At 46.2% G+C, this 22822-nt stretch overlaps 2 protein-coding genes and 1 long non-coding RNA gene across 3 annotated transcripts in view; all 3 read left to right on the top strand.

Moving 5' to 3' along the window:
• FAAH2 (fatty acid amide hydrolase 2) overlaps positions 1 to 2034 on the top strand; it is a 36453-nt gene extending 34419 nt beyond the window's left edge. Inside the window, exon 11 of the mRNA XM_077308036.1 lies at positions 976 to 2034. Coding sequence (XP_077164151.1) covers positions 976 to 1151 — 176 coding nt within the window. The 3' untranslated portion in view covers positions 1152 to 2034. The remainder of the gene's footprint in view (positions 1 to 975) is intronic.
• Positions 2035 to 5477: 3443 nt separating this feature from the next.
• Positions 5478 to 12693, top strand: LOC143822917 (uncharacterized). The gene is made up of 3 exons (XR_013226301.1): positions 5478 to 5574; positions 11716 to 11863; positions 12566 to 12693. It is a non-coding gene; the product is annotated as an uncharacterized LOC143822917 (long non-coding RNA).
• Positions 12689 to 22487, top strand: LOC143822916 (uncharacterized). The gene is made up of 5 exons (XM_077308625.1): positions 12689 to 12741; positions 15547 to 15725; positions 17439 to 17586; positions 18889 to 19016; positions 21257 to 22487. Exons 2-5 carry the CDS (start codon positions 15684 to 15686, stop codon positions 21302 to 21304), a joined length of 366 nt encoding a protein of 121 aa, XP_077164740.1. The 5' UTR covers positions 12689 to 12741; positions 15547 to 15683; the 3' UTR covers positions 21305 to 22487.
• Positions 22488 to 22822: the final 335 nt, after the last annotated feature.

Here is a 22822-nt window from a genome sequence, read left to right as displayed (position 1 = left end):
TGCCCCTTGAACCTTGGTACCTCCCCTGAACATTTCTTAGTCTTCGTGTCTGGTTCAGGTTGGAAGTTTGAGCCATTTAAACCTAACACTTGAGCAGGGTGGTCTGCCCATGAGCTGATATGTTTAAATGTCTCTGAGCCATTTAATGGTCTGTTTCGCTCCCCCAAGCAGGAAAAGTGAAAGGTACCACTGAAATGACTGCCAGCCATTTAAACCTGACAGCTAACTGATGTCCCCATCTGCTTTCAGCCTGAAACGGTTCCTTTCGCTTCTCCCTGGTTCCAGCTCATCCCCATCAGTTAGAGTCATGGGCTGAGCTTTGGGAGCAAATGCAGTGTTCTAGTTAGAGTAAAGCCAGGATTTGTGAGGTCTGGGTTTGAGCCTCCACTCTGCCATGGAAGCTTGCTGGATAACCTTGGCCCAGTCTCACACCCCGTAGGGTCATTTCAAGGATGAAATGGAGGAGAGGAGATTGTTGTAAGTTTCTTTGGAAAGGCAGGGCAAATGAAGTAAATAAATATTCTTCTACTTGCCTATCAATATTACATAAGGTAAAGGTAAAGGTATCCCCTGTGCAAGCACCAAGTCATGTCTCACCCTTGGGGTGACGCCCTCTAGCGTTTTCATGGCAGACTCAATACGGGGTGGTTTGCCAGTGCCTTCCCCAGTCATTACCGTTTACCCCCCAGCAAGCTGGGGACTCATTTCACCGACCTCGGAAGGATGGAAGGCTGAGTCAACCTTGAGCCGGCTGCTGGGATTGAACTCCCAGCCTTATGGGCAAAGCTTTCAGACAGCTGCCTTACCACTCTGCGCCACAAGAGGCTCCAATATTACATGTACCTTCTTAAATAATGTTTTAACAAGTTCCAAAGTTTCAAAGATTGCCTCCTAGGCAACAGTGGAGTAAAATATGATGGATTATTTGGAATATTAGAGATGTGAGTCAAGTCTGTTTCTCTCTCTCTCTTTTAGCCATCTTCAATGTACTTGGCTTACCAGTAACCCAGTGTCCACTGGGTTTGAGCAGAGAAGGCCTTCCCCTGGGCATCCAAGTGGTGGCTGGCCCTCACAATGACCACTTGACCCTGGCCGTGGCACGGTACCTGGAGAAGGAGTTCGGAGGCTGGGTTTGTCCAGGCACATGCTAAAGCCGTTTTCCTGGGATCCAGAGATAGCAGGAACATGAAGGCCGTCCCATCTGCGACAAATCTAGCGGCAGGCAACTGTGCCTGAAATGGGAGGGGGTCCTAGATAAAGGGGGCCATCCCGCCATTTTAGCGCTCCCTCTGAAATGGTAGGGGGCAAGCTGTATATTTAGTTTTTCTTTCTTTCCCCATTGCAACTGATGCACAATGATATGGGGAAAGGATATGCAACGGTGGGATTTTTGGCTCTCTGGCTGGAAAGAGTCATGCTGTGAGACCAGGTAGCTATGTCGGGTCTTGTTTTTGTCTTGACCAAGGCAGCAACAGAGCTGCACTTCCAACCCTCTATTTCCACTTTTTCTTTTCCTGGTGAACGGACCAGACTTGATCTGTTTGTAGGAGATTCAGGGGCTCCCGGGTTGTAATTTGAATGAAACTTGAGCGATGATGAAAGAGCTTTCCTGGCGGCCTCAGTTCTTCATGGGCTCCGCTTGACTTGATCCAGTCCCCAGCACTGGCCATCTGCCTGACTACAGGACTTCGTACAGCTCAGGGCTGAGGTGGACAGATGCGCAGGGCAGCTGTTAACTCTTGCAAGGTTTATGTTGATAAATTAGGTAAATCTCCTTGTGGCTCATGATACACAGCATCCATTCTCTTCCACAGTCATGGAGCAGGATCTTAAATCTGCTGGGGTCCAAGACACACTCTGTGTTCGTTCAGGGTTTTATTTTTCCTCTTGATGCTGATTGGCCATGGGCCCTCATTACATCATTCCTCTCTTCTTGATTGCGTGCACAGAAAAACAATGTGCCATCTACTGTTTCTGTTGGGCCAAACCTATGTGATTGTGCTGGTATTAAAGAGAAGTGACTATATTTTGGAACTCCTAACGTCTCTTGTGTTTATTCCTAAAAGCAGGGGCCTGTGGCCAGATTCTAGAGCAGCTAGTTCTCATGAAGTTAGGGATCCGGATGTGCTTATTTTGATCTGAGACTCCAAGGGTAACAATGCACATAAGTTTAAGTGCATAGGTGTTTTTCAAGAATAAGACACTTAGGGAAGTCTTGAGAGAAATTCATGGGGGTCACTTAACGTGGAATGCGTATCCCAATCTTCAGCATGGTGTGTAGGGAAAGAATAATAAAATATTTTTAATGCTGATAAAAATCTGTGTCACTTATTCCTAGTGGTAATTGTGTTCAGAATGACAGGCTTGTAGCACCTTAAGGATGCAGTCTGTTGGCAGATGTACCCAGAGCTTCAAGCAGGAGAAAGGGGTGCATGGATGCATGAGTATGCAAAGACTAGGAAGGCTTCATTTCCCCAGGACATGGGAGTGTATAGCAAAACCACACCAAGCAAATTGTCATAGGCGTGTTTTCATAATTCTGATTTTCATGGAAAGTGATAAGCAGCAGTAGTACATTGAGTTAATTATTATGTGGAGCACTCTATAAGCCAGGGGTAGTCAAACTGCGGCCCTCCAGATGTCCACGGACTACAATTCCCACGAGCCCCTGCCAGCGAATGCTGGCAGGGGCTTGTGGGAATTGTAGTCCGTGGACATCTGGAGGGCCGCAGTTTGACTACCGCTGCTATAAGCATTTGTTTATGGATCTGTTTGCTACTTTTCTATAACTAACAGCTCAAGAAACTCAAAAAGTACCATTCAAATGGGTCACCGTATTGGCCTGAAGCAGCAGAACAACTATTGAGGCCAGTGGCACCTTTAAAACCAACTTTTTATTCTGGGTATGAGCTTTCATGTGCATACATGACATAGCATCTGAGGAAGTGTGCATGCACACGAAAGCTCGTACCCAGAATAAAACTTTGTTGGTCTTAAAGATGCCACTGGGTTCAAAATGTGTTCAAGTAGTACCACATAAATGCCAATATTGGAAATCACAGAAAGCACAGTCTAAATCTTACATTAATGAAAGGAAGAAACAAGATGTACCAATATCTGCAGCTGCAAGAATAATATCCATGAGTTTAATAAAAAGAAAAAAGTAAGGAATATTGAAGAAACGAGCCTATGGCAAATAACACCATAGCTACCTTGCATTGAGACACCTGAGGCCTGCTGGGTGACTCCAGGCCATTCCCAGTTCTCTCAGACCTCTCAGCCCCACTTCCCTCATAGGGTGTCTTTTAGGGGGGAGAGGAAGGGGAAAAGGTGTTTGTAAACCGCTTTGAGGCTCCTTTGGGTAGTAAACAGCATGATACAAAAAACCAGCTCTTCTAGGGAGCAACAGTGAAAGAAGCATGTATCCTGAGTGCCCATCCGTGCCATAACCCTCTGCAATCACACGTCCTCATGTCCAGCCACACAACCACAACCCAAACAACACACCCATGCATCCACATGTCCTTCCAGAATCAACAAGATAAAAGGTGTACATAAAAGTCACACATACAGGCTGGACTGCAAAAGAGCAAATTTTAACAAAGTTAAAATGTTGGGTAGAAACTCAGTTTACCTGGATTTCAGTAAGGCTCTTGACAAGGTTCCCCATGACGTTCTGATGGGTAAACTGGAGGACTGCAGACTGGATTTTCAGATAGTTAGGTGGACAGGGAACTGGTTAGAAGACCACAACCAAAGAGTAGCTGTCAATGGGGTTTCATCGTATTAGAGGGAGGTGAGCAGTGGGGTACTTCAGGGCTCGGTACTGGATCCAGTACTTTTCAATATTTTTATCAGTTATCTGGACAAAGGGGTACAGGGACTTCTAATTAAATCTGCAAATGATGCTTCATTGGGAGGAGGAGTGAACACCCCAGAATATTGAGATAAGAGTTCAGCAACATCCGCTGGAAAAATGGGCAAATGAGAACAAATATGCAATTCAATAAGGATAAATGCAGAGTTCTACTTCTAGGTCACATAAGCAATCATACTGGATAGGAGATTCACTTCTGGGTAGAAGTGTGTGTGAGCGAGATCTTGTGGTACTCGTGGAATGTAAGCTAAATATTAATAGAACGTGTGATGCGGTGTGATAAAGTAGATGAATGCAGTCTTGAATCGTCTCAGCAGAGGTATCACATCAAATTCACCAGATGTCATAGTCCTGCTGTATAATGCGTTGGTCAGACCACACCTGGAGTCCTGTGTGCAGTTTTGGAAGCTACACTTCAAAAAGGATGTGGACAAAACAGAGAGGGTTCAGAGGAGAGCGACAAGGATGATCCGGGGCCTGGGGGGGCAAGTCATACGAGGAAAAGCTGAGAGACCGGGGAATGTTCAGCCTGGAGAAGAGGAGGTGGAGAGGGGACATGATTGCTCTCTTGAAGTATTTGAAAGGTTGTCACTAAAGGAGGGGGGGCATGGTGTAGTTCGTGTTGCCAGTAGAGGGTAGTAATGAGTTTAAACTATGTGTAGAATGTAGAACTACGTATCGGGGAGAAATTTCACAGAGTAGTTCAGCAGTGGAATAGGCTGCCTAAGGAGATGGTCACTAGTGGTCTTTAAGTAGATGGTCACTAGTGGTCTTTAAGTAGTGTCTGGACAGCAATTTATCCTGGATGCTTTAGGCCAGGGATCCTCAGCCTGTGGTCCTCCAGAGGTTCATGGACTACAATTCCCATGAGCCCCTGCCAGCATTCGCTGGCAGGGGCTCATGGGAATTGTAGTCCATGAACCTCTGGAGGACCACAGGCTGAGGATCCCAGCTTTAGGCTGATCCTGCGTTGAGCCGGGGGTTGGACTAGATGGCCTGTACAGCTCCTCTCAACTCCATTATCCTATGATTCGGTTTTTTGTTTGTTTGTTTGTTTCAACCTTTTTGGTTACCCTCCAGCACCCAAATCTCCACGTATTTCCCAACCCAACACTGGCAACCCGATGTGGAAGTTTGTTTACAGAACAAGTTAAATGGAAGAGAAAGGAAACAGTCCATCCGGTGTTGCAGCTGGAAAAGGAGATGGGGAAAATGGACAGTATGTGAATTGCTCCTCTCCACTTTTTGCAAGAAGTCCAGGGGCTGTCTTAGTTGTTTGTGTGTGAAAAGGGACAGATTTAATGCCCTTTTCCCACACATACTCAGGTGGTAGCCAGTAATCGTGCTGAAGGGGAACGCTTGTGCATGAGTCATGAGTTGGATCCTGGCCACTTGCCTGCTTCCAGGTTGTCGACACTCAAAGGAAATGCCTCAAGTCCAACCTGTTTTTGGGTTGCCCACATGTTTGAATGTGTCTGTTTAATCAAGAATGCCAACATGATCTTTAAATCACTCAGAAGATTACATGATGGGAGAGCAGCACAGAGCCTATCCCTGAGTTCTCCTTGCTCTCTCTTCCTCCTTGACTCAAATGAAGGGCCTGGAGACAGATGGAGGTGGATCCAGCTTCTCCGGCGATAGACCATGGTTATTATGGATGGTTATTTTGCTCATTCGTGGCCATGCTTTCTGTCATGGTAAGTCTGAAGCTTGTAAAATTCTCTCTGCTATTTTTTCTTCCTGATGCCTTTAGTTGATTACAGGGAAATCAAAAAGACATTTACCTTTGCCCTTACAAAGTTTTGAGAAAGAGGGAACAATTACCTGACCAGTCACCCCTTAGGAAAATTGAAAATATTATGCAGTGGCCGTAAAAGGGTTGTATGTATGTATGTGTGTGTGTGTGTGTGTGTGTGTGTGTGTGTGTGTGTGTGTATGTATGTATGTATGTATGTATGGACTGGCAAGTTGCAGCTGACTTAGAGGAAGAAGAAGAGTTGTTTTTTTTATAGACAGTGTTTCACTACTCAAAGGGAGTCTCAGTGGTGATCCCTGCAAGGGGCTTTGGAAGCAAGAAGAGAAGCAGAGCTAGTTGCCTTTCTCTGCTGAGTCTCCTTTGGTGGTCTCCCAAATGAGTATTGACCCTTCTTAACTTCTGAGATCTGACAAGATACCATTCTGCCTCCTGTCCCATACAGGGGGTATGATAATTGCAAGCTAAAAGGAACAAAAAGCAACAGGACCTAGGAGAAGCTAAATAATAAACTCACAGATTCAAATGAGTAGCTGTGTCGGTCTGAAGTACCACAATAAAATCAGAGTCCAGCAGCACGTTTAAGACCAACAAAGATTTATTCAAGGTGTGAGCTTTCGAGTCCAGACACAGAGTGCTTCGTCAGACACAGAGTGCTTGCGCTCGAAAGCTCACACCTTGAATAAATCTTTGTGGGTCTTAAAGGTGTCACTGGACTCTGATTTTATTAATAAATTTACAGATTGGTTTAATCTGGTATGGTCATGTGATCAGTGCAATGTTTTTAATCTTTTGGTATTAGCCAGTATAGTAATAGGGCAGCATATCTGAGAATTGCAGGAAAAATGAGATTCCAGTAAGTCAGGGAAGAGTTGACCTTTTTTTCTTGACAACGATTTGCAATGATCATTTAGTATGTCCCCAGGGAGAGCTAATGGTTAGGAGATGGTTTCTTGAGTGGGCATTCTAACTATAGGGTGGGAATCTGAAGCTACTGGGGGTGGGGAAATAAAAGGAAGCAGCTGGAGTCCAAAGTGGTGGAGAAGAGGCAGGACCAAGATGATTGAAGCTGTACTGCAATAAATATGATTAAAAAAAACATGAGTGCAGGGATATGAAAAAAGTCCCACTGAGTTAGACTGATGGTCTGTTTAGTAGTATCGCGTACCCAAAGACTGGATAAGAGAAAATTCTGAGAAATAAATTATTTATTTTTATTTAATTTTATTTTTTGATTCTTATGCCGCTGCTTTGGTTGATTCGTGGCGGTTTACAATAAAATGGTAAAAACACAGTTAAACATATGATATGTATTTATATCAAAAAGCGCTCTAAAACTCTACTTTAAAAACATCAGTACAGCTTGCCCTGGAACTACAAACCTCCTTGGGCTAACTAGTCAATAGGGGGTATTCCTCTAAAAGGCCAAAAGCATTGTAAGATAATCTTTGTTAATAAGGTAAAAGGTAAAGGTATCCCCTGTGCAAGCACCGGGTCATGACTGACCCTTGGGGTGATGCCCTCCAGCATTTTCATGGCAGACTCAATATGGGGTGGTTTGCCAGTGCCTTCCCCAGTCATTAATGTTTGCCTCCCAGCAAGCTGGGTACTCATTTTACCGACCTTGGAAGGATGGAAGGCTGAGTTAACCTTGAGCCGGCTGCTGGGACTGAACTCCCAACCTCATGGGCAGAGCTTTCAGACTGCATGTCTGCTGCCTTACCACTCTGCGCCACAAGAGGCTCTTAATCTTTGTCAATACCCAAGGTTAGAAAACTAACTACAAACAAGATAGATTCAAATGGGTCGCCGTGTGGGTCTGAAGCAGCACAATAAAATCAAAGTCCAGTAGCATCTTCAAGACCAACAAAGGTAGTAATCACCTTAACATACAACAGCATATACACCCAAATTGATGTATGTATGTATGTATGTATGTATGTATGTATGTATGTATGTATGTATGTATGTATGTATGTATGTATGTATGTATGTATGTATGTATGTATTTGGATTTTTATACTGCCCATTCTTTGTGGCTCTGGGCGGTTTACATGGAACATTGCATAAATTTACATGGAACAGTATAACAATCTATAACATATAACACTTCAGTAGAACATCCTAACACAATCTATCATGTAGCAGTTCACAACACAACATGAATAGCAGCAACACTGGGGAGATCAAATTGTTCAGTCATGGAGGGGCATCTGAGGGGGGGCCCAGCAGATGTTCCGAGTCGGTCAGCCTCAAGCGGAGCTCCCTTTTGCAGGCCCTGCGGAGTTGTGGAAGTTCGGGAAGAATAATACAAAGATATCGGCGCATAAAAATAAGGAACTTAGCTTCTGGGTTGTTGAGCAACTGCCGGGTTTGTCCTCTCAACAGAGACTTTTTTTTTTAAAAAAGGGAGAGATTCTGGGTATTCACTTTGGGAACACTTACACCACGAGGATTAAATGAAGAAATCGACTGGATGTGCACATAATGATTATATATCATTCCTCTGAACAAAGTTTTTTTCCTTTTCAAAGATTTGTTGTGCCTTCATTTCCTTCCCCCTATGTCTTCTTCAGAGCCTCTTGTGGCGCAGAGTGGTAAGGCAGCAGACATGCAGTCTGAAAGCTCTGCCCATGAGGCTGGGAGTTCGATCCCAGCAGCCGGCTCAAGGTTGACTCAGCCTTCCATCCTTCCGAGGTCGGTAAAATGAGTACCCAGCTTGCTGGGGGGTAAACAGTCATGACTGGGGAAGGCACTGGCAAACCACCCCGTATTGAGTCTGCCATGAAAACGTTGGAGGGCGTCACCTCAGGGGTCAGACATGACTCGGTGCTTGCACAGGGGATACCTTTACCTTATGTCTTCTTCACTGTTCCTCCTCTTTTCTTTTGACACCCAGCTGTTATTTCCTGATGGATGGCCAGCTGGACTCCTCCCACCCAATAAAAAAAATTTGCCAGATGTTTGGAAGCAGTGTCTGGATGTCTTAGGTAGTCTCGATTGAAACTCAACCGCTCCATGATGGGGGTTCTGTGGCTGGGTAGAAAGGGGCAGGAGCAGGAAGCTCAATTACCCTCCCTGGATGGGGTGCAGCTTATGGCTGTACCATCCACCAGGAACTTAGGGGTGATCTTTGACGTCTTTTTATCCGTGGAGGCTCAGATCACGAGGGTAGCCCAAGTGGCATTTCACCATCTCCCCAGAACACCTGGCCGCCGTGATCCATACAACGATCACTTCTACACTAGACTTCTGTAACTCGCTCTATGCTGGCCTGCCCTTATCTCTGACCATTTGCAATTGGTCCAAAATGCGGTTGTTAAAGTCTTCGCAGGGTCATTTTGGTGGCTCACATCCAGCCTGTACTGAGGCAGCTGCATTGGTTACTGGTTTGCTTCCGGATCAGGTTTAAGGCTTTGGTTTGTACTTTCAAGACCATATGTCCTGCGCCCTGCATAACTGCTTGTCTCTTTATGCTCCCCGTAGAGCTCTTTGTGGGTTTGAATCTGTCGGAGGTCCCTGGTCCCCGGGAGATACAACCACGGCCAGGGCTAGGGCCTTTTTGTCACTATGCTGTCCTTACAGCCCACTTATCTTGGACTGGCTGAGTAGCAGATGCCTCTGATTTGTTGTTTCCCATGACTTCGAAACCGGGGTGCTGTTTTGAGAAGAATCTACATGATATCATCTCCTAATTGTCTCTTGTTCGTGTTTTCTCATCCTTGATACTTGTTTTTATCTAATGTGGTTTACTCTGATTTCCCCCAGAGATTGTATTCCAGATGTATTAATTGTCCATTTAGGAAGGTATAGATTTTGGAGAGCCAGTTTGGTGTAGTGGTTAGGAGTGCGGACTTGTAATCTGGCATGCCGGGTTCGATTCTGCGCTTCCCCACATGCAGCCAGCTGGGTGACCTTGGGCTCGCCACGGCACTGATAAAACTGTTCTGACCGGGCAGTGATATCAGTGCTCTCTCAGCCTCACCCACCCCACAGGGTGTCTGTTGTGGGGGGAGGAATGGGAAGGCGACTGTAAGCCACTTTGAGCCTCCTTCGGGTAGGGAAAAGCGGCATATAAGAACCAACTCTTCTTCTTCTTCTTCTTCTTCTATTTCTTTCTGGCAGCAGCAACCATTTTTCCTAATACACCTAGAGAAGCAGTTCTCAACATGGGGGTCGTGACCCCTAGGGGGGTTGATCAAGCCTTCTCCCAGGGGTCACCAAAGCCACCGCCACCACCGTTGCCACGCTGCCGCTGCCACACCACCACTGCCATGCCTCCACTGCCACCGGTGGGCGGAACCTGGGAGGGAAGGGGAGGCAAGCCCCAGCCTAGGCACCGTGGGGGGCCGCCTCCATGAGGAGGCAGGGAGGAGGGCCAGGGGAGAGAGGGGGACCCATAATGTGATGCCTCGCCACCAGCTACCTGCCTGCATGTGATCCATGTCCACCTCAAAGCCTTGCGCTCGGGTGGCTGCTCATGCAGGCAGGAAGAGGACTAGCCAGGCTTTGCCCACACCACCTTTAAGCCTCCCCCTTGGGTGGCTGTAGGTGGGCAGAACGCCCAGGCCTCATCTGGGCCACCTACAGGACTCCCACTAAGGTGGTTGTGCTGGCAGGTAGGAGGGGACCACTGGGCAGAAGGGGGTGAACAGCCTATGTCACCTTTAAGCCTAAGTTGCCCTTCCTTCCTCCCTCCCTCCCTCCCTCCCTCCCTCCCTCCCTCCCTCCCTCCCTCCCTCCCTCCCTCCTTCCTTCCTTCCTTCCTTCCTTCCTTCCTTCCTTCCTTCCTTCCTCCCTCCCTCCCTACCTTCCTCCCTTCCTTTCCTCCCACCCTCCCTCCCTCCCTCCCTCCCTCCCTCCTTCCTTCCTTTCCTCCCTCCCTCCCTCCCTCCCTCCCTCCTTCCTTCCTTCCTTTCCTCCCTCCCTCCCTCCCTCCCTCCCTCCCACCCACCCTCCTTCCTCCCTCCCTCCCTCCCTCCCTCCCTCCCTCCTTCCTTCCTTCCTTCCTTCCTCCCTCCCTCCCTCCCTCCCTCCCTCCCTCCTTCCTTCCTCCCTCCCTCCCTCCCTCCCTCCCTCCCTCCCTCCCTCCTTCCTTCCTTCCTTCCTTCCTTCCTCCCTCCCTCCCTACCTTCCTCCCTTCCTTTCCTCCCACCCTCCCTCCCTCCCTCCCTCCCTCCTTCCTTCCTTTCCTCCCTCCCTCCCTCCCTCCCTCCCTCCCTCCCTCCCTCCTTCCTCCCTCCCTCCCTCCCTCCCTCCTTCCTTCCTTTCCTCCCTCCCTCCCTCCCTCCCACCCACCCTCCTTCCTCCCTCCCTCCCTCCCTCCCTCCCTCCCTCCCTCCCTCCTTCCTTCCTTCCTTCCTTCCTTCCTTCCTTCCTCCCTCCCTCCCTCCCTCCCTCCCTCCTTCCTTCCTTCCTTCCTTCCTTCCTTCCTTCCTTCCTTCCTTCCTTCCTCCTTTTATCATTTTCTTTCCTTCCTAATGACGTGACTCCCTTTGGGTCGCCAAGGCCGCTGCTGCCGCCATGCCGCAGTCACTGGCAGCGGTGGCAGCAGTGGCAGTGGCCTTGGCAACCCAAAGTGGGTTGCGGTATTAGGAAGGTTGAGAACCACTGACCTAGAGGGCTTTCTGAATGTTTCTTAAATCCATAATAGCTATAGCACTACAATACTATAGCATTATAGAAATTGTTGATTTAGTTTTTTTTTTTAAACCCTCTTAAGGCATGGTGGTGGGGGGTAGGGGAAAAGTGCATTAAAAAGTCATGCATGGATGTTCTCTTACCAATCCAATTATTTCAGCTATGAAAGAAGAACAGAATCCTTGCTATGTGGACGCAGATTACCATTCTTTTGTGTCCCTCAAACTCGGGACAATAGAATATTTTGTGCAATGGTCTCTCTGTCTTCCCTCTTCTTTTTGGCTCAGTTCTAAGGAGATTCTCTCTCCATATTTAAACGTATAACTAGAAAGAGGTTGATAGCTTCCCCCCACCCCACCCCACCCCTTGAGAATCGAACAAGTCTTGGGTGATTTTATTTTTAATTCTTACCTAATTTTTGTGGGGGTTTTTTTGCTTTCTTCAGTTCAAGAGAACCTTTTAGGTCCTCCACAAAATGTGACTTTAATATTCAAGAACTTCCTCCTGATTTTGACCTGGCAGCCATCTCTGGACTTCACCAACAACACACAGTACAACGTAGAGTCAAGGCAGAAGTACGGCACAAGCAGCGGGTATGGAGATTCTTGATTTCTTGTACAAAGCTGAAGTACACAAATGCTGTGATCTTTGTCCTTTTGTGAAGTATATCTTTAGGGCACAAACAGACATGACAATATATATATATTCCCACTGTCATGATGGTCAGTTCATAGTCTGTGGAAGAGTGCTTGCACTCGAAAGTGCACGCCTTGAATAAATCTTTGTTGGTTTTAAAGGTGCCACTGGACTCTGATTGTAATTCTAGATCTCCAGCCTCTACATGGAGACTGGCAGCCCTAGGACAGCGGGGAAGCAGGAAGCTAGACTAGACGGATATTTGATCTGACTGAGTAGAGCTCTTATCTTCCAAAGCTGTGGTGTTTCTACTTTGCTTTTTTGCTTCCAGGAATCCTGTGGTGGGAGCTTCCATTGAGAGCCAGTGTGGTGTAGTGGTTAAGAACAGTGGACTCTAATCTGGAGAGCTGGGTTTGACTTCCCATTCCTCCACATGCAGACAGCTGGGTGACCTTGGACAAGTCACAGTTCTTTCAGAAATCTCTCAGCCCCACCTACCTCAGAGGGAGTATGTTGTGGGGAGAGGAAGGGAAGGCGATTGGAAGCCACTTTGAGATTCCTTGGGGTAGTGAAAAGCAGTGTATAAAAACCAACTCTTCTTCTTCCCCAGCAGAGACTGAGTAAGGGGATCTCATTAAACTGTTGCATCTGTTCAACAGCTCTCCTAACTGGACCAAAGTCACATCGTGTCAAGGAACCAAGACAAGACAGACCCAGAGGTGTGACCTTCCGCTGTCAACTCCATATGAAATCTATCAAGCCAGAGTGAGAGCACACGATGGAGTCAGACTGTCTGATTGGGTTTCTACTAATTCGCTGCAGTTCCGTAAAGACGGTAAGGAAACCTCTCTTGGCTGAGGATTGGAGAAGGATGCTGAATAGATCCTTGACTAGTGGGAAAGGTCTTGTCCACTCATAGCAGACCTGCTTGTATAAACCTAATCTGGCCTATTAATCTTCATCACTCCAGTATTTGCTCAGTTATCTGTGTGTATTGGTTAAGAGCGGCAGCCCCTAATCTGGAAAGCCAGGTTTGCTTCCCCATTCCAGGCAGCTGGGTGGCCTTGGGCTAGTCAAAGTCCTGTTGGAGCCGTTCTGTCAGAAATCTCTCAGCCCCACCTATCTCAGAGGGTGTTTGGGTGAGGTAACTGTAAGTCGCTTTGCAACTCCTTTGTGGAGTTAAAAGCGGAGTATAAAAACCAATTCTTCTTTTTCAATCAGTGGAGAGTTCCAAAAGGATCTTCCAGAAAAGCTGACGTTCACAATGTACGTAAATTTATATTTACGTAAATGAATGCACGATAAAGCCTTTGACTGGATCAGGCCCTTGGTCCATCAAGCTCAGCACTATCTATTCTGGCTGGCTCAGAATCTCCAGGGTCTTACCTTGAGGTCATCTTACATCACCTACCACCTGGTCCTTTTAAGAAGAGATACTGGGGACTGAGGTCGGTGTCTGGCATGCAAAGTAAATGCTCTCACACTGACTCACAGCCCCGCCTAATTAAAAAAAAATTGGCTGTTGCTGATTCAGAAATGAACATGAACTTTCTGCACAACAGAAAGTTCCCTGCAATTTTCAGTCCAAATTATTCAGACTGGGCAGAAGTTATGTGGCAGAGGAAGCTAATTTGCGACACGTTAACTTATGAACCAACTAAAAGAAGCAGTCATTGACAGGAGGGCATGGTGAATCACTGAGGGTCAGACACTACTGAATGGATAACATCATCATCAACTTATTTCAGAATTTGTTCAGCAAAACAAAATCAGAGTCCAGTAGCCCATTTAAGACCAACAAAGATTTATTCCAGGCGTGAGCTTTCGAGTGCAAGCACTCTTCCTCAGACTATGAACTGACCATCATGACAGTGGGAATATATAAGCAAAAGTTAATCCTGTTACGTTAGTAAACTATATCACCGCATCCAAATACAGCCATATGATAATTCTTTGCGAAAACAGCCAATCAGTCCCCTCTACAACTGAATTCGAGGGATTTGATTGGCTGGTTTAGGCAGGGCAGCCAAGATGATTAGAAGTTTGAGCACCTTCTATATGAGGAAAGGCTGAAAAGACTAGAACTCTTCTTCGGTCAGAAAAGTGATGACTAAAGGGCGGGGACACAATAGAGAGTTACAAAATTATGTATGGCAGTGGTCCCCAAACTTTTTATCACCAGGGACCAGTCAACGCTTGACAATTTTACTGAGGCCCGGGGGGGGGTAGTCTTTTGCCGAGGGACATCACCACCAACTGAGCCCCTGCTCCGCTTGCTTTCCTGCCGGCGCCCCTGACTTCCCGCCGCCCACTGGGGAGTGCTGCCAGCAGCAGCTGCGCAGTGCCACGCCGAGGGGGAGCCCCAGCCATGGCGGCTGCTGGGGAGCACCAAAGGTGAGCTGGCAGCAGAGTGGCAGGGCAACCCCCGAGGCAGCAGCCAGGGAGGAGGACGAAGAGGAGCTGCGGCCCGGTACTGGTCCACAGACCGGTCTCGGTCCCCAGACTGGGGGTATGGCGTGGAGAGAGTTGAAAGAAGAGAAAATTTTTCTCCCACTCTCAAAACAGTAGAACTTGAGGGCATCCAATGAAGCTGATGGGCAGTAGATTCAGGCTGGACATTCTACATTACACAGAGAGTGATGAAAACGTTAAATTTGCTACTCAGGGATGTGGCTACAGGAAAAGACAGCTTTAAAGGTGGATTAGATAGATTCATGGTGGATAAGCCTAACAGTGGCTATCAGCCATGGTGACTGGGGTGGGGGGACTATCATTTTCAGAGGCACTAAATCTCTGAATCCCAGAGTAGATATCAGGGGAACTGTTTATCCACTGTGTGAGACAGGATACTGGACTAGGTGGCCTATTGGTCTGATTTGTATGTTCTTATCATCCAAATGTCCCCTCTGTCCAATAAAAACGTTCTTTTTATCCAACCTACTGTACATTTTCCTATTCCCTGCTTTGATGGATGATGCACTTTGAGGTATTCATTCCATGTTTCTTCTGGCACGATACTTAGGGAGACTGGCAGTCTCCACTCTGGTAACTTCAAGTGTTCTTCAGGTATACACGAGAGCCAGTTTGGTTTAGCAGTCAGGCACAGTGGACTCTAATCTGGAGAACTGGGTTTGATTCCCTGCTCCTCTACATGAATCCTGCCAGGTTACCATTGCCCAGTCAGCTCTCTTAGAGCTCTCCCAGCCCACTATCTCCAGGGTGTCTGTTTTGGGGAGAGGAAGGGAAGGCGATTGGAAGCCGCTTTGAGACTCCTTTGGGTAGTGAAAATCAGGGTATAAAAACCAACTCTTCTCCGTTTCATTCTGAGATTAGGGGCCATATCCCTCCCCCCAATCAACAGACAGACAGTATCAAAGTGATACAGAAGGACCATGACTCATCATACTTCTGTTTGATTTATTTAAAGCAAACAGCGACTTGTTTTCTAAAAGCCAGAAATGGAGCAGAAAAAGGACCAGAAAAAGGTCATTGAGGAAGTGGTGACATTAGAAAGGCTGAGTACACCTGAAGCAAAGAGGTGGAGATGGCCAAATCTACATGGTGTATGGATGGATGAAAGGGAGCCTGACAGCTCTCTCTCTCTCTCTCTCTCTCTTCCTTTCTTCCTCCTTCTTCCCAGCTGTCGTTGGCCCTCTTGGCCTGTCTCTTGATGCCATAGATAGCGATCTTACAGTGGTCATCTCTTTGCCTCCTATTCCACCATCAGTCAAGAACTCTTCTGAATTGTTTCAATACATACGGAATTTGAAGTACCAAATGACCCTCTTCAGAGATCGGGACAAGGTTGAGAACGAGAAAGTAAGTAAGATGGAGTTGAATTCAGGGTTAGTGTGATGTCAGCCGATCTTTGCACTCTTGAATCAACGTCTTGAGCCAATTTGGTATCATGGTTAAGACTGGAATTTTCTAACCTGGCGAGCTGGGTTTGATTCCCTGCTCCTCCACGTGCAGCCAGCTGGATGACCCCTGAATCCAGGTTTTCCCCTCAAGATCTCCTGCTTTAGTGTCTCTCCCTAGACTTGCTTGCCTCTGACAAGGCAGATTAGCTCCCCTGTGACAAGCCTTTCCCTCTCTCTCTGGAGAGCCATCTTGGTGTAGTGGTTAGGAGTGCGGACTTCCAATCTGGCATGCCAGTTCGATCCTGCACTCCCCCACAGCACTGATAAAGCTGTTCTGACCGAGTAGTGATATCAGGACTCTCTCAGCCTCACTCTCCTCACAGGGTGTCTGCAGTGGGGAGAGGAAAGGGAAGCCGCTTTGAATCTCTTTCGGGTAGAGAAAAGCGGCATATAAGAATCTTCTTCTTCTTCTTCTTCTTCTTCTTCTTCTTCTTCTTCTTCTTCTTCTTCTTCTTCTTCTTCTTCTTCTTCTTCTTCTTCTTCTTCTTCTTCTTCCCCTCTCTTGTTTTTCTTGTCCTGCCTCTTCTTAACCTTTTATGGACTGGGGTCTTCATTGAAACAAATGAACCTTGCACTTGTTTATTTTTCTCCCTTTTCCTGGGTGCTCTTTTACCCTTATTTCTGAATTCTATTGGTAATGGGAAAATCCAGCTGAAACAGAAAGACTCTTGCATGGGAGGAGATTTTGAGGAGCAGAGAGCTCAGATCCCACTGATTCTTAGGAGACACCAGTCACAAGTAAGGACCTTTTAAGACAAGATTTTCCACATGGTTTATTTGCCAAGAGTTCATTGCGGTTCAGAAGAGAGGTTTTGATCAGCACTGGCAATATTCTTTCAAGCTTGGCTTTGCACACCCATGAGGGACAGGAACGTGCTCGTTATAACTGGCAAATATAAGAACTGGAAATATATAGCATTTATACAGGGCTTTCATATAATATCTCATTGGCATAATCCTCAGAACTATCCTGCATGGTACATCTGTGTTGTTACCCCCACATTGCTGATGGGAGTTGTGTAGGGCTGCCTGCCCTGGGTTAAGAAATACTTAGAATCATAGAATCACAGAATCATAGAATCCTAGAGTGGGAAGGGGCCATACATGCCATCTAGTCCAACCCCCTGCTCAACGCAGGATCAGCCCAAAGCATCCTAAAGCATCCAAGAAAAGTATCCAACCTTTGCTTGAAGAGGGGAGTGAGGGGGAGCTCACCACCTCCTTAGGAGGTGATTTGGAGATTTGGGGAGGAGGGTAGCCCCTGGGTAGGGCAGGATTCTTTGTTTATTCCAAACAGCCATTCTCTCTTGAGGATATGATCTCCATTGTTGGAGTTAGCAGTTAGCAGTTCTAGGGTTGAGAGATGGGGCTTTGAGTGAAGTTTATGGCAAAGATGAAATTCCCCACGAGGGGACATGAGCAACATGGAGTCCTGTAGTTTTTCTATATTGCTGTGTGATTCTGGTTTGCCTGCAGTAATGCCTAAAGATTTCCAAGAAGAATGTATTACTAGAAATAGCAAGGGAATTGCCACTGAGCATGTGTGTGTTTGTGTGTGCATGTTCAAAATCCAAAAACCCAAATTGACATCCTATGCTTCTTTCTCCCCAAGATAAATCTCCAGTTTACGGAAAGCACAATTAAAAAACACACCTATTGTCATTTAACATACGATACCCATTATTGTGTTAAAGTCAAGGCAAAGGATCAGCCAACTGAGGAGTCCATACAATGCATCAAGATGCCTGGTCAACCAGCAAGTAAGAGTGGTGGTGGTGGTGGTGGTTGGGTAATGGGTAACGCTGCTTTGTTTTATAAAGGCTCCTGGTTTGTTGGGAGCTTGTGTGGTATTGTAGTTGGAGCCCCTGGGTCAAATCCCCAGTTGGCTAGGCAAAACAGGCTCCCTCTCTGATGTAACTTCATGTGAATCTTGGAAGATATTGCTCCAGACTTACTATCTAACTGAACCTGAACCAAAACTTACCTGCTGTTAGAGAAGTGATCTAGACCAGCATTCGCTGGCAAGGGCTCATGGGAATTGTAGTCCATGAACATCTGGAGGACCACAGGTTGACTACCCCGATCTAGATATGTTTGGCAGGAGCCAGTGATCTTGCTGTGATCTGATGACTTATAACAGACATTACATCCAGGAAACAAAGTTTACAGTGCCTGACTCAGTTTAGGGCAGAGTCTGCACTTACTTTGTTTATTCCATTGTCAATCCTGTTGAATTCAGAGCGATTTGAACTCAGATCTTCCTCTTCCCCCCCCCTCCCCATTGAAACAGGAAAGTCTTCTTCACATGGTTAGGGTAGTTCAGAAGGGGGGAGGGGAGCCAAGCCTCTTTCTTTCTTTTCTTGAAGGGCGGGGGGAGAGGAGCCAAGCAGGGAGCCTCTTTCTTTTCTTGGGGGGGGGGGGGGAGAATCGAAAAAGGCAGAGAAGGGAGAAAAAATCCAGGACCGACAGAAGTTGAGAGAAATTAGGGTATTCTCCTTTAAGGCAAATTCATCACATGACCCCCTGTGGCCAATCACAGGTCCTCTACCACGGAGGAGAGCCCCGATTCAAAACACTGCGATTTTATAATATATTCAGGATTAAAAGCACTCTAAGATATCGCACAATAAAGGTAGGGTCACTCTGGATCAATCCTTCCTGCTGCAGAAGGAAATTTTAAATCGCCCCAAATCCAAACGGAAATTGCATTCTGTGTAGAGGGCAGGGACTGAATCGATCTGGGGTTGGAATAAAAGCTCCGTGCAGTTTTCACCTAGGATTAAGGTGCAGAGGAAGGTAGCAGCTTCAGCCTCCCCTCCCCATACAATTTTCCCAAGCCGAAACTGCCCCAGGGGGTATATTATTAACTCAAGAGTTAACTCATGTCTAAGGATTCTCAGGTGTATCTTGAAAAGTTAGTAAGTTTGCCCGTTCCAGATCTATGTGACGCTTAAAACACTCTCCACATGCTCCCCTGAAAAGCATTCCTTCCCCACTGAAGAAACACCGTCCTCTCTGCCAATCATATTTTTCCCATTAATGCTATCTGGATCTGTTTGCAGGTAAGATCGTTTCTGTTACGATAACTGTCATTGTGTCTGGACTCATCCTGTTAAGCATCACGGTTGGAGTCTTCTTCAAGTGTCTCACGATGCCGGACCGATCAAAAACCACCTTTCCCAAATCACTGGTGAGTAAAGGGTAGCAGTTTCTTGAAAAGGTGCCAGTGCCTGTAGTGTGCTATCTTGGATGACCTTGGTTAGTCTGAACTTGTCACATCTTGAAGCTGAGGAATTCCAGGGTAGCTAATGCTGTGCAGAGACAAGCAATGGCAAACCAGCTCTGAGCGTCTCTTGCCTGGCTTCCAGACAATCCTAGGATCTCCTGGCTATATTACACACATGCCTTACAATAAGGTAAAGGTAGAGGTATCCCCTGTACAAGGACCGAGTCATGTCTGACCCTTGGGGTGACGCCCTCTAGCGTTTTCATGGCAGACTCAATACAGGGTGGTTTGCCAGTGCCTTCCCCCAGTCATTACCGTTTACCCCGCAGCAAGCTGGGTACTCATTTTACCGACCTCGGAAGGATGGAAGGCTGAGTCAACCTTGAGCTGGCTGCTGGGATCAAACTCCCAGCCTCATGGGCAGAGCTTCAGATCGCATGTCTGCTGCCTTACCACCCTGTGTCACAAGAGGCTCTTTGTCATACAATAAATAAAGGAATAATAATAAATAATGCATTGTAATATTAAATGTATATTTTGTTTTTTAAATATATGTGGGTATCCATTTGGGTATCTAATTCCATTTCTGAGTTGAGTTTTTGACCCTTCTTTGAATAGATATTTAAACCTGAGACCACAGATAGGGAATTGTTTGGCCCAGGTGTGGACAGAAAAATGTATCTACCCATGAAGATCTTGACATGGTGAGAAACAAAAGGGAAGAAACCAGGAGTTAGCCAGTGACAACCGGGCCTCAATGGCACTGCCAGTGCCTCAGGGGCTGACCTCGGACCTAGCTGCCCTACATGCATCATCAGCACCTCAAGAATTCAACTTGGTTGTTGAGGCAGCCCTTGCCAGCCTGCTGGGGGTGCTCTTCAGTATGTATGCCAGGGCTGTTTACTCCTACTTTAGAGGGGAGTCATCACAGAGTATGATTTCCTAGATAGGAATGCCTTGTTCAGTTTTCAAAGATAAACAGCATGGGTTCTTTGAGCTGCTGATAAGACTATTGATCTAACTAAAGAAAGGTTACTAAAGAAAGCAGATGTGGGAATCAAGAAATGGTTGGGAAAAAAAGACTTGCTGCTTCTGTCCTGGTAGGAACAAAAGTGTAGATACTCATATTGTTTTTTTTGCCTAGATGGTCGTTAAATAGCTTTTTGCTTGTGTGTTGGGTTTATTTAGATATTTATGCCCTAACTTTCTCCCAAGTGGGAACCAAAAGTCACTTACACTGCAACAGAGGTGTGAGGAGGTGTGCACGCACATGAAAATTCACGCATAGAATCAAACTTTGTTGGTCTTAAAGGTGCCGTTGGACTTTCAAAACTTTGTTTTAATTCAGACCAACATGGTTATGCACCTGAATGTAACAGAAGGTATTCTGTCCAGCCAGGTGACATACTTCAAACACTTATTTCTACCATAATGAACAGTTTCAATTGAAACATTTGGAAACATAAAATAAAGAAGCCAGTAATTAGATTTCAGGCTGCCATTTTGTATTAAGGCTGAAGGTATGACTAATGTGCACTAGGAACCCACACATTTCAGAATTCTGAATAATGTGATTGTTCCAGGACACTGTTTTGCTACATGAATGCATGAATCAGCCTAATACCGGGAACCAAACTAGATGTGATGACCTTCATATGTCTGACCTATGGCAACTGCCACTGTTTTAAAGCCCAGGACAGGCAATTTAAAAGTGCTGCACAGGCCTGATCCTGATCAAACTCACAGTACAGTGGGACAAGTCGCTCTTGTTCCCTCATCTTTTCAAGGGGCAGCTGAGGTGGGGGGGGACGACAACCCATTTTAGCATGTGAAAAGGAGCAAAGGGGAACAAGAGCACCTCCTCCTGCTGTGCTGTGGATCAGGATCAAGGTCTTCCATCATGTTCAAATTGCTCATATTAGGCTTGAAAATGGTATCGTCATTCACATGTCAACTACATGGATGCTGTCATATCTAGATTGGCCCCAAATCGGATCCTTGGAATTTCAAGGTCAGTACTGTCTACTTACTGGCAGCTGCTCTCCTGCATCTGTGGCTATTTGTATGATCCTTTTTAACAGCAGATGCCAAGGATTGAACCTGGGACCTTCTGTGTGCATAACAGGTGCTCTGCCACTGAGACACATCCACTGTCCTCCTGAAATGTTTATTGCTGACTTATTACATTCTTTCTGATTCATTAGACTGACAAACTGATGGTTGTCCGCAGACATTTCTCAATACTCCTTTGATTCCTCTCCTTCACATTGAAGAGGATTGCATTTCTCCTAGCTCAGTTGAGGAGCTACACTTTGAAACCAACACAGCATCGCAGCTACTCCCAAGAGGTTGCAGTGTCCAGGTATGGAGTACTTACTGTGCCAGGGGCTTCGACGCCAGCAACTTGAGCAGTGACGTCCTCTCCTCAGAAGAGCTGGAATATCCGATAGATGAGAGTTACAGACCTGCTCCAGAGCTCACAGGATCTTCAGCACATCCATCTCCATCTCCATCAGCAAGACTTCTTCCTCATGATACAGAGACCAGCTGCATCTCCCACACCTGGGATTGTGAAACTGATAACAAAAGTAGACCAGTAGGATCGTCGTCTTCATCTAGGATTGATAGTCCATCGAACTCTGCGAGGTTGCAGATTATGGTAGACAAATTGTACTGTCCAGAGACTTATCTTGTAAGGACAGACAGTGACACATCCCAAAGTACTCCAACCACAGAGTCAGAAGGGCATTGTGAACTTCATTGTTTCCCCAGTAGTTCAGTCTTTCAAGATGCCTCCAGCCTGGAACACAGAGACATGAGGACAATGACTTTCTCTGGTTATGAGTCCCGCCCTCCTGTCCTGTGAATGATAATTCTTTGGGCCATAACGCATGCTCCTTTTGCTGCAGATCTTCAGAGCAGTAAGCCTTTAATCTTGACTTCAGATTCCATGCTCACCTCATTCCCCCATTCTCTTTCATCCGGTGTATTTATTCTGCAGCTACAATTAAAAAAAAACTCACCCTTTTATAGATCAGCATGAAACATCACTTGTGAAATGTTAGAGGGTGGTATCCAAAGTTTTTATAAAACAAATAACATACAAGATAGTTTCAGAGAGGAGCAAACCAACTATGTCATTAGAAGGCAAGATATTACAGCTAAAGCTCATTTACTTTGGACACATCATGCGATCAAACTTGCTAGAAAAATCAAGGTCAGTGGCAAAAGGAAACGTGGTCACCAAAGGATCCGCTGGCTCGACACGATCAAAGCCGATTCAGGGATGACCATGAACCAACTGAAAGAAGCAGTCAGAGACAGGGGCACACGGCGAAGACTTTCAGTCGGGCACGACTGAACGGATATCATCATCATCATCATCATCATCATCAAGCCTTTAATCTTGACTTCAGATTCCATGCCCACCTTATTCCCCATTCTTTTTCATCCGGTGTATTTATTCTGCAGCTACAATTAAAAAAAACTCACCCTTTTATAGATCAGTATGAAACATCACTTGTGAAATGTTAGGGGGTGGTATCCAAAGTTAAAAAAAAACAAAATTCCACAATTGTGCTATTGCATCTGCACAGTAGTGTCCAGGAAGTGCCTTCCATCAGACAGACAGACAGACAGACAGACAGACAGACAGACAGACAATTTATTTAAGGTCATTGACCAGCATCAAAGTATGAATAAAACCACATAGATTGTTACAGCGTTTTAACAGTCAGGACAGTCAGCATCAGGATATAAACAAAGCCACA

This window comes from Paroedura picta, chromosome 13 (assembly GCF_049243985.1).
Source record: "Paroedura picta isolate Pp20150507F chromosome 13, Ppicta_v3.0, whole genome shotgun sequence".
Lineage (NCBI taxonomy): Eukaryota > Metazoa > Chordata > Lepidosauria > Squamata > Gekkonidae > Paroedura > Paroedura picta.
Note: the sequence above shows the minus strand (reverse complement) of the source record. Positions and strands in the feature narration are given on the sequence as shown.

Coding starts and splice junctions, on each gene's coding strand:
- LOC143822916 (XM_077308625.1), top strand. CDS start 15,684: ATGACCCTCTTCAGAGATCGGGACAAGGTTGAGAACGAGAAA. Junction 15,726..17,438: donor ACAAGGTTGAGAACGAGAAA/GTAAGTAAGATG, acceptor TTTCTCCCCAAG/ATAAATCTCCAGTTTACGGA. Junction 17,587..18,888: donor GATGCCTGGTCAACCAGCAA/GTAAGAGTGGTG, acceptor ATCTGTTTGCAG/GTAAGATCGTTTCTGTTACG.